The sequence below is a fragment of the Arvicanthis niloticus genome, chromosome 5 (genome assembly GCF_011762505.2).
Source record: "Arvicanthis niloticus isolate mArvNil1 chromosome 5, mArvNil1.pat.X, whole genome shotgun sequence".
Taxonomy (NCBI): domain Eukaryota; kingdom Metazoa; phylum Chordata; class Mammalia; order Rodentia; family Muridae; genus Arvicanthis; species Arvicanthis niloticus.
The window spans coordinates 13360631-13372767 of record NC_047662.1 but is presented as its reverse complement, the minus strand read 5'-3'; the positions used below and the strand labels follow the sequence as shown (position 1 = coordinate 13372767).

The following is a 12137-nucleotide window of genomic DNA, read 5'->3' as shown; positions in this document are numbered from 1 at the left end:
GACATAAGGCTGTGTGGCAAGCATTGCAGGCAGTGGCCAAAAAAGAACATCTGCAGAACAAGGCTCTGCAGTGCCCCCTGCAGGTTGCCGTGGGAGAGAAGGGGAACCTGCAGTGTCTGTCCTCACCAGAATCCTCTACTAAGCTCCAGGAAGCAGAGTTTACGCAAACACTGGGGTGGGGGGGGGGGGCGCAAGGAGTTGCTGTCCCTCAGGTCTGGCCACTGACTACCAGTTCTGAAGATAACTACCAGGCAAATCCCGACGCCATACCTTCAAGGAGGCAGGATAACTGGTAGATTGTATCATTAACTGACTTTCACTAGATCCCATCACAGACAGTAGGGAACTGCAATTAGAAACTTCACCTACTAGTCAGAAAGCCCCACAGTCAAGGTGATAGTGTTTGCTCACAAAGCATTTTCTTCCGTAGTGTCTTCTGAAGCCTTGGAGAGGCTCGAATACTACACGTAAGGCAATGCAGCCCTTTCCTTGGGCTTACGTTAGTGCAAATATTTACATTTTAGGTGAGAACATGGGCCGTGATACAAATTAAAGCCATCCCTCTTAAGTGCGTACTGGCTAGAGGCTGGAGCTTAGTGGGAGAGCATGCAAAGGGCCTGGGTCCCATACCCAACATTCTCATCAAAACTCTCTACCTTCAATTTGACACTGGCTGCTTTAAGTAAAAAGAAATCTCTAAATCTTTATTTGAAACCTTCCTGAGTACCCCAAAATATACATATTTCATTTGTTAGTCCAAAAAAAAAAAAAAAAAAAAAAAAGCAATATAAGCTTAACTGCTGATTATCAAATTCACATGTGTGTACTTCTTTTTGCAACTTACAAGACTGTAGCATCTTTCTCCATACCACTTAAATGGAAAAAAAAAGTTTCAATTTAAGCAATTCATCTTAATCTGATTTATTTACTTATTTATTTTGGATACAGGGTCTCACTATGTAGAACAGGCTAGCCTGCCTCCGCCTCCGGTGTACTGGAACCACCACACTCAGCAAGACTTATGAAGCTGCTCCCACAAGTGGGACTTTCTGGTAAACTCTGTATTACCATAGCAAACTGCACGAGCAGGTAATGAACACTCATATACACTATAATGGTATGTTATCTATGAGAATGTCCTAACAAAAGCAATAACCTAACTTTAGAAAGCTTTCACCAAGCCACCAAGACGGCACACACCTGTATCCTCACACACAGGAGTTGGGGCACTGCAAGAGCCTCTCTCTAAAAAACCAAACAAGTGCTGAAGAGACGTCAGAATTGAGGACTTTAGCCTCCATCCGTAGAACCAGACATCCCTACGGATGTATTAATCCATAAGAGAGCTGTCATGTGGAGACAGCAGAAACCAGCAAGCTCTAAGCCAGCCAGCCTGGCCGGAGCACTGGGGACAAGACAAGATAGAAGGTAAAGAAGAACAGGCATGTTCACTGTGGCAGGAGTGCACTACACACCCACACGCCAGCGAATTCGTCTCCTAATTAATCCCTAAAAAAAGCACACTTACAAAAGCGAAACAAAGGTGTCAAATGACAGACCAGTCACCAACCCCAGGGCTTCCTCACACATTCATTCAAACCCTACAAGTGACAGCAAATTTGGAAGTATTTCTATTTGAGCTGGAGAGAAAGCTGACTTTCACGACTTAAATCGGTGAACTTCAGGAGCCTGTAGGGTTAAAACTTGTACAAAGTTACTTGTGATCTGTACAGAACATGCAGATACTCACAAAACTGTGTGCAGACCCGGTCCTCACAGGTAAATAAGAGATTATACACCGGGGTCATTTCTGGTCTTTTTTGTTTTCGTTTGGGTTTTGAGACAGTCTTTCTCTGTACAGCTCTGGCTGTTCAGGAACTTGCTGTGTAGACCAGGCTGGCCTCAAACTCAGAGATGCCCTGCCTCTGTGTCCCAAATGCTGCGACTGAAGGTGTGTAGCAAGCACCACGACCGAGCAGCTCCTGTTGGTTTTTCAGACAGTACCTCACTCTACAGGGCAGGATGGCCTTGTACTTAAGCTGCCTCAACTTCCAAAGTACTAGGATTACATTACGCTAACATTTTTAAATTAAAAGTATCTTTTTCATCACCTTTTTATGCCTAGTGGCGAAACATTCAGAGGCCATAAGTACATCTCAGTGGTATAGTCTTCGTCAGCTCCCCAACAGTGTGTGTGGGAGGGGGGATAAAATTTATTCAGTATTTTAATTATTTTTTAAATGCTTTATCCAAAATTCAGATAAGACAAAATTCTAAACTGTCCAGCATTAGGGGAGCTCAGTGGTATCACAGACAACTTTCTTTTTCATTTCAGACAGGGTCTTGTGTCTCCTTAAGCTGACCCATGTGTGCCATGTAAACAGAGGATGGCCTTGAACACCTACTTGATCACCCTCCACAAGTCCTAGGATTACAACATCATTCAAGACCATGCCCACTCATAGACAACTTGTAATATAATTTGCTCAACATTTTTATTTAAAATAAATACATCTATAAATATCTCTAGGAAAAAAATTTTTTTTTTAATTTTCCGGGACAGCAAAATGACTAATGTGGTTAAGAGAAAGTTGGCTCGGAACTCGACAAGCTCCATGGAAAGAGAGATACAATCCACACCTTGCCAGCGGCCTCGGGCTCCACACAAACTGTGCCATACAAACACCACTCCCATATGCATACAAACAAGTGCTTTTAAAAGTTTACAACCACCTGTTACTCCAGCTCCATGTAATCTGAGGCTCTTTCTGGCGTCCTCCGGCCATGCACATATATGTGTTCACACATACAAATATATAAATAAAGTTAATCTTTTAAAATTTACACTTTTATCCAGGTGTGGTGGCACATACCTTGAATCCTAGCACTCAAAGATGGACAGACAGATCTTTCTGAGTTTGAGCCCAGCCCAGGATACACAGTAAAACTTTGTATAAATTTAAAAACAACCAAAACAATTCTTTTTTTTTTTTTTTCATTTTCTTTTCAAGAAAAAGTAGACTGCTCTTCAGTTAAGGCAATGCACTAGGAGGGAGGTGACAGTGTCACACCCAGGGTGAGGTGCTAGGGACCAATCCCAAGGCTTTATGCATGTCTGACAAACACTTTACTAAGGACCCCACCCAGGATTTAAGGTTCCAGTGGCTCAGGTTCCCCAAAGGCTTGATTTGCCGGTCTGTGTCTCTAGTACCACACTAAGCAAATGAAGCAGCCATGGGCTGTCTAATGAGGCCTCAGGCGTGGAAGTGAAGAAGCACCCAAAACCGTTGTTGACTGTAGCATCCAGTTCATTCTGAGACTTTCAACTATCAGTCACATACTAAATGTTCTGGTTTCAAACACTCAAGAAACTTAAAGCATTTAAAAGTGATCTGCTAGAAGCTGGTCTCAAAGTGATGCCGCCCACTCCTCCTGCTTCAGTCCCATGAAGTAGCTATGGCCAGTAAGACTCATGCTACGTCATACACACACACACACACACACACAAACAAACAAACAAACAAAGTGAGTGTTCTGGCCTAGCAGTGGTGCTTCAGGCCTTTAATTCCTGTCCATGGAAGGGTAGAGGCAGGTAGATCTCAGTGTTTGAGGCCAGCCTGGTCTTCCAAGAGTTCCAGGATAGCCAGGGCTACTCAGAGAAACCTTAAAAACTATGAATGAATGAATGAATGAATGAATGAATGAATGAATGCATTCCAGCCAGTGTTCTGCCAAGGCCTCACAGAGAGGCTCAATGGATAACAGCACTGCTGCACAAGCCTGGCCACCGGAGTTCAATCCTGGCACCCACATCAAGGAGGAAGAGAACCAACTCCACAATGTAGTCCTCTGACCTCAACAAGCCTGCACAGCCTTCACACACACGCATGCACATGTGCATCACACACACACACACACACACACCAAATTTAAAACAAGTAAATGTTCTGCTAAAGAAAAAGCAGTGTGTTGGATGGGAGCTACAAGGAAAGGCGCCTCCTCCAGCAGCACAGGGCAGCGCGGCGGAGCTTCTACGAGGGGCCTGCTAACTGCTGTAAAAAGCTGTGAGAAAAGGTTCAGGAAGGCTGCACAACCAGTCACTAATCCTGGGCAGGCGGGTGGGGGCTCACTCCAGGTGGGCTGCTGTTACAAGTCTTGCCAACACAATCTTGCCACCATCAATCACCATGGGTCAAAGGTTGGTCTCCCAGTCAGCCAAACTGACAGGAGAGAAACTCTTTACGTGTGGACAATTTATACTGTACAATATACAAAACAATGCTAGTTTCAAACATCTTTAAATAACTTTTATAACTATTACATTTAAAAATCATCTGAAAAGAAAAAGGGAAGGGGGCTTGTTTTAGTTTCTGCCTGGGATTTTGGTTTTTACATTTTTTGGAAGGTGTGTTTGAAACAGGATCTCACTATGTACCTTGCTGGCATGGAACTCACTCTGCAAACCAAGGTGGCCTTGAACTCATACAGATCCCTATTGCTTGGATTAAAGGGACATATGTCTTCAGTTTGTCTTACCAACAGGTATGCATCCCAAACTAACCTCAAAATTCACTATTTAGCTGAGGAGGCCCTTGAACTTCTGATCCTCCTGTTTAAATGATAAATGTATACACCTGATTTAAAAGAGCTATTTCTTCCCAAAAAGAAATTAAGCTGTATAAATTTGTGTAACATTTCAAAATATGACTCTTTTCATGTTCTTTACTTATAGACAAAAAGAACCATCTGATAAAAGAACACAGGGCTAAGAGAGCCTTCTCCGTACCACAAGCCGTCCTTTCATTTGACTACATGACTGAAGATCCTATCGTCTATCTCGGCTGGTTCTGCCTCCCACTTCATGCTAAGAATCCCATCTAAGTTCTCCAGGGGATTCTAAGGAGTCCCTGAGAAAGGCAAAGAGACCCCATTGCTGCTCTCGGTGGGCAGCCCTGGCAATGCCATCGCTGGCTCAGTCTCTTTCAAGAGTCCTCACCCTGGCTCAGAGCACACTGTGGCCCATCCATCCCAGTCGGCACTCTCTGGCACAGCCTGCTTTCCTTCTCCAGGGACCACTGTAACTCTACTCTGAGCTTACAGGCGCCTTCCCAAGGTTTCCATGGGGCTGGTTTGGTTGGCTGACTGGTTGTTTTTTCTGCAGAGCAGGGTGGTAAATGTTTGTGGGTTTGGGAGTCTTTTTTGTTGGTTGTTGCTGTGTGTGGCAGAACAAAGCCTTATGCATGCTAGGTGAGGGCTCTACCAGGCTGGAGAGATGCACCATGATTAACAGCGCTCGCTGCTCTCACAGGGGACCTGACTGAGCACCCACGAAGTGGCTTACACTGTCCATATCTCTAGTTCCAGGATACACAACACTATCTTCTGATCTCTGTGGAAACCAGGCACACACTGCATACATACATTTAAACATGCTGGCAAAACACATGAATACACATAGAACAATACACATAGAACAAGTAAACCTAAAAAATTAAGAATAAAATCCTAAACTATAAACATTTTAAAACTATCTGCTGGTCTTAGCCAGGCAAGGTAGTATACACCTTTAACGCCAGCACTCAGGATACAGAGGCGGGTGACTGAATTTGAGGCCAGCCTGTTCTACACAGTGAGGTTTCAGGTCAGTCAGCGCTATGTAGGGAGATCTTGTCACACACAAAAATTTTCTGCTGGTCTCAAAACATCTGCCCACAAAAATCCTTTATCTATATTAAAATGCCTTTCTCCTTACGTTCTACATATTCCTCAGAGCCTGACCAATGCCCTCTTAGGTCTCAAGGTCCTCTAGTCATTCTATACACAGATCCCAGGCACTGATCACAAAGGAGCTGGCATGCTGCTAATAACAGAAAAATCAATAAGCTAATATGTTAGGCTCAAGTAATGAACATAAAGCAAAATATGTAAGGCTCAGATATACCAGGTCCAGAAAATACTGCTGCCGGGAAGGGAGTCATAACCACAGTCAATCTTATGTTTCCTCTGCTTAGGGAAAAGACACACACACAATGGATGTATGTGTATATATGTAACTACGCACACACACACTGAAAACACACTTCCTTATTACTACATATGAAAGGAAACCAATAAGCTAAGAAATGTATTAGAATCTCTTCAAAGGGGTTAAACAAACAGGCTGAAGACCGGACTCAGCAGCCGGCTTGCCTTACACACAAGTGAGCCCGGGCTCAACCTGAAGAACCTCATAAACCAGGGCATGGTCTCACACACTTGTAATGTCAACATCCCCAAATCCATGGAGTGCTGTCCTCAAATAGCAGGCCTGAATCCCTGCCTCCTCGTTCATGTGTGCCTCACCAGTACAGTCGGCCACGCAAAGAGCACACGAGCTCCACATTTTACACATACAAACACTATGTGAACGCAGCAAATAAAATTCTCAGCTCTGATATCAGACATCATCTTCTGACCTCCCCACTCCTGTCCTCTCTGTCATCAGGACATCCTGGACAGGGTCATCTGCTGCAGTCACCTCGAAATCTCCCTGCTCACTCACTTTCTCCCTCTGAGACTTGGTCCTTGGGTCCTTTTTCTGGGTGCATCCTGCCCTTCTTCACATCTAAACTGTAGAACACAGACCTGAAAATCTCTGTGAGCAAAGATTAGCTCCAAGAGCATAGCGCATCAGATCACAGTGCAGTTAAGCTATGCATCTCTGCCAGACTGTAACCACGGCCTTCAGTATAAAGCTAGCACGGGGCCTGACCCCATAGGCTCTCCTGACACCGACACCAACATCCACACCTCACACGCTTTCAGTCAAGCTCTGAGCCCTGAAATGCTGATGGGTTCCTTTAATGGGCAGTTCTAGAGAAATGAAAAAGGAGGAAGTGAAACACAACAAGATTTTATAACCTGTTCACAGGATTCAAATGCACTTTATTCACTCTTCGTCCAGCCAACAGGCCAATCTGACTTCTCTGGCTTCCTAAAGTACCAGTTCACTAACATGGCAATTTTCAAATAGTTACATAATAGCTAGATTAAGATGATGAAGCTGGGGGCTGGAAACATGGCTCAGTGGTTAAGAGCACTGACTGTTCTTCCAGAGGTCCTGAGTTCAATCCCCAGCACCCACACGGTGGCTCACAACCACCTGTAATGGGATCCGATGCCCTCTTCTGTATTGCAGGCATATATGCAAATAGAGCACTCAGATGGAAGTTTCTGTTTTACTATTTTGAATTAGGCAATTTAGGAAACCCAAGAGCTACTCAATCACATGACTGACCATTTGTTTCTTCTCTTAAATGTAAGCATATAATACTGAAAAAAAAAAAAAAAATTCTGGACTTTTTAATCAGGTCAAAGAAGTTGTGTGTTATAGGTTTATAATACATGCCACCCAAACTTAAACATAGGATGCCTTGTTTAACAGTCTGAATAACAAAGAGAGAGAGAAGAAATGCACAAAGCCTGCTGCCAGCAGCCACGAAGCAAATGACAGCTGTGAACTAGGAAGGGGGTCTAGATTCTGGTGCTGCAGTGAGCACGTTACAAGCCATTTTCATTTTACTACTCACAATAAGTAAGAGTATTGTTTGTGGGCTGGAGAGATGGCTCAGCGGTTAAGAGCACTGACTGCTCTTTCAATTCCCAGCAACCACATGGTGGCTCACAACCATCTGTAATGGGATCTGATACTCTCTTCTGGTGTGTCTGAAGACAACAACTACAGTGTACTCATATACATAAAATAAATCTTTAAAAAAAAAAAAAAAAGAGTATTGTTTGTTCCCTGGGAGTTTGAGGTTCTTCAGCTATGGGGAGTGGCAGATTCGAACAGCATCTTACTGTGCAGGCAGGGTGCGGACTCTCTTGCAGTAGCCTCCCATGTGGCAGGCATTACAGGTGTGTGCAGGTGTACCTACTTCTACAGTAAGGTTCACATAAGCAATGAGAAAGCAGGCTTAGAATAAGGAAAACTATCCAGTGTTACCTACGGATTGTACCATCTACTGAACTCTACTTTCAAACACCTAACATTTGGGACAGCTTAGCTTACAGAATAAGCTCTAAATCTCCTTGTCAATTCCCTTCAATTGCGCATTACTATCTCTAACACAAAACTCCTTCATATCCAAAAAAGCCCAACAACCAAGTTCTCACCGCCGCCTTGAAGAACAATACCTTAACTTTGGGTGGAAGAATACATTTATAAAATTGGTAAAGCACACTGTGGTGTTAAAATATGCTTAAAATTGATTTACTCACTGATAATAAACAATGTATTCACCAACACATCTAACCAAAAAGCTTTCAGAAATGTTTGGCCCCATGGAGAAGTTGACTCGGTACATTTAAGAAGTTACAATGAAACTCCAGAGATCTAGGCTCATGTCTCTGTCTCACCAACCATCCCTATTTCTCTTCCTTTGCAGCAACTGAATTTTAACAATAGCTCTGACAAACCATCACTTAGACTCTGGTTAACTGGATATCTGCCATGTTGCTCATTAAACACAAAATCCAAGATTACTTTCTTTAAACATGAAGTACTATGGTCATCACAGCCGACCATGGAGTGTTTGAGAACACGTGAAGAACTTGCTCGCCCGAGCCGACGAGAACCTACCTGTCAGTGCTGGTGCTGCTGCTGCTGCTGATGGAGTCACTACTGGAGGATCGACTCCTAGAGCCACTGCCACTGGGGGACCGGGTGGGTCTGGACGCTTGGCTAGCCAGCCTCTGCGGGGACTGGTTTCTAGACTGGGACGAATGTGGTGAGCGACTCCTGCTGTGCTGGTAACTGCGCTCTGGCCTTCTGCCTCGTACCTCCCGGGGAATGTCGTCCCTGTAGATGTCCCTGTGTACCACACTGGGCAGTGTAAACTGCTCCCGGGCCCTAGGTTCGTATCGGGGGTCATGAGCATCAAAGCGGTTTGGACTTCGACTCCGAGAAGTGTAATAGAGCCCATGTTGTAAAGTCCGCTCTCGAGGGTCTCTATAGTAATCCTGATCGTAATGTCTTGTCCGATCAAATGCTCCTGTCCCCCGTTCATGGTGTCCATAGGCACTATGTTCATAAGCACGCTCCCTGTTATCTGAAGCCCTGCATTTAGGAGGGGAAAATATTTAATCAGAAAGGAGCACGCAAAACTAAATGCAAGTCATGCAAACATTCACGTCAGAGCTGCCTTTATGCCTCACCGCTTTCTGAACAGCACAAACCTTAGTGTAAGCAAACACTGACATGCTCGGCCCTGTACAGCTAAACCTCACTAACGAGCTTCGTTACTTTCTTTATATAATGGGCCTTCCTTGGTGGTAACCCCTTTATTGGGGGTTTTCCAACTTTTATTAAAAGGTGGCGTGTGTGTGTGTGTGTGTGTGTGTGTGTGTGTGTGTGTGTTGTAACACCAACCTGTTTTCTATTTTTGTTGTTTGTTTTTTTTAAAGTCTCCTATAGCTTAGGCTAACCTCGATCTCCCTACACAGATAAGGACGACCTTAAACTTCCAATTGTAAGAACCAGGTTTACAGGCGTGTGCCACAATACACAACACCCAGATTGGCACCCTGATTTTAATGTGAAAGTTCATTGTTATATTTGTTTAGCTGAGGTCTATTTTTAGACAGGGTCTCACTATGTAAACAAGGTTGGCCTCAAACTCAGAGATCTGCCTGCCTCTGCCTCCAAATACTGGGATTAAGAGAGTACACCCACCAGGCCCAAGTGAATGTTAAAGTTGTTCTACAGTTTCATCTGAGTAAGACACACTATCCTTTTAATTATCTGCAGTTTCCTTTGGGACTCATCTGCATCCTGCACTGAGAAGAAGTTGAAGCACGTCTGCAGTGGAAGGACTACCAAACAAACAAAAATCAGATGCAACATTTTCTTACTCCTGAATTTTCCTTCCCTCGAAGACAGACAGGGTCTTGTTGTGCAGCCCAGGACAGACCTGTCACTTCCAATCCATCTGCTTCAGCCTCCCGAGGAACTGCCACTATAAGGTATGAGCCACTATCAGGCCTCTCCTCCATTTTTTATGCTTTGGTACTCTAAATAATTATATTTAAAAATGAAGAGGAATCTTAAGAGCAATTAGGATATCAAAATCCTGGGACGTTGCTTAACTGAGTCCGCACAACTTTGGCTAAGAATGGAAGGTGTTTTATCTCCTTGGGCTCCTAACCATCATTACCTAATTTTAAAATACCTATCCCATGGCTCATTTTCTTAATATCTGTGCTCAGTGACTGGAGGAAATAGGTCTCCTTGGCTCTGACTGCACTCAAGGTGCCTGAGATGAAACCAGCAAAGCTGGCAACATCACTGATCTTGTTTCCCAGCACTGGCTCCGATCCAGAGCCCCGCATGTGTACGAGCAAGTGTCCTACCACTGAGCAACACCCTCAGTCCCCTTAACATTCTCAGTTAGGATGTGAATGGTCACCAACTCAAGGCGTATGTGTGCACGCATGTGTGTGACAGCACATACGCAGTTATGTGGTAATTTAAGGTGTCAGGCATGGCAACCCATACCTTTTTATGGAGGCAGAGATAAGGAGTCTCAGTTAGTGTGAAGCCAGTGAGACCCTGCCTCAAAAAAAGAAAGAAAAAAAAAAAGAAAACAAGAAAAGGAAGGGGAAGAGGAAGGGAGGGAGGGAGGGAGGGAGGGAGGGAGGGAGGGAGGGAGGGAGGGAGGGAGGACCCACCCACCCTACTCTCTTCAAAAATTCTAAGTTCTCTACTGCATAGGGCATTGACAGCTGGATCGACTCTGCAACCTCAACCTCGATCAATAATCTGCTATCAAAGAAATAAAGAATCATGAAAGATAAAGAATTACAATCTTTCAACAAATCTAGATTCAAAGTTCTGTGACTGGTGCCTGGCATCATCTCCGTGCCCCCTAGATTTCCAGTATCTCCATCAGCTCATATCCACCCTCCACGTCACTCAGCACTAGCCCTGCTACCCGAGGCTGGGTGCATGTACATGTCTGTGCGCGTGTACACGTCTGTGCATGCATGTGCATTTGCACATATCCAAGTCCAGAGAGAGGACAAACTCTGTCTTCCTTGACCACTTTAAACCTTATTTTTATCCACACTTTGTAAAATCTAGGACTCACTAAGGTCTGGCCTCAAACTCAGAGAGACATTCACCTGCCTCTGCCTCCAGTGCCGGGATTAAAGGTGTGCGTCACTGCGCCCAACATAGACCTTATTTTTGAAGGTTTCTCACTTAACCTGGAGCCAACCAACGGAACTAGGCTAATAGATAAGCTCCCGAGGTGCCCCTGTCTCCAGCTCCCTAGTGAGGGTGCCAGCTGCCAATCACTGCGCCAGGCCTTTACTGGATTATGACCTGAACTCAGGTCTTTGTGGTTGCATCGTCTCATGGATGAGCCAGCTCCTCAGACGCCAGTGACTCCGGCTTCTGCTGCCACCATGGGAAAACTTCTAAGCTGGTAAAGTAAGTGTGTGTGTGTGTGTGTGTGTGTGTGTGTGTGTGTGTGTGTGTGTAAGTAACATATTTCCTTCTTAAGTGCATTAAATGACATTATTTTCCTTTTTCATTAACTATAATTCTATCAAATGACACTTTTTTTTCATTAACTATGATTCCAAAATTGGACTATTTCAATGTCTAACAAGAAGGTTCCTTTGAGATGTACAAGAAAAATTTGTTTCTGCACACTACCAAGTATTAATTGGTGAAGCCACAGTTAATGCTATAACAGAAGCAATAAGCAACAGTTCTAGGCAGTTACTGCTACAGCTGGGACATCACAAGTATGTGCAGTTCTTATCCATCAGGAACGCAGAGCAGGCACAAGAGGAGCAGAGCTGACATCTACCTGCTAGTCTCAGACTCATCTATTAGTACTAAATGCATCTAGAGTTAGTGGGGAGAGAGTGTGACTTGGGTTAGAAGAGGGGCTGATATACACAGGTCAGGACATACCAACCTTTTCCAACTGTGGAAACACGACCTATAATCCCAATTAAATCTAGGGAGAGAATTGTGACCATAACTTCCCCAATTTTGGCCCCTCTTACAGGGGTAATCCACCTTCTCAGTGGGCAAGGGTGTCAAATGATATTTAGATGAACCACAAGAAAAAAAATCTTAGTGACCA

At 44.3% G+C, this 12137-nt stretch overlaps 1 protein-coding gene across 2 annotated transcripts in view; it reads right to left on the bottom strand.

Moving 5' to 3' along the window:
• The window catches only part of Spen (spen family transcriptional repressor), a 72055-nt gene that overhangs the window by 41519 nt on the left and 18399 nt on the right, over nt 1–12137 (bottom strand). For both annotated transcript variants that reach the window (XM_034503595.2, XM_034503596.2), the window contains exon 3: nt 8621–9097. In XM_034503595.2, the coding sequence (XP_034359486.1) occupies nt 8621–9097 (477 nt within the window). The remainder of the gene's footprint in view (nt 1–8620; nt 9098–12137) is intronic.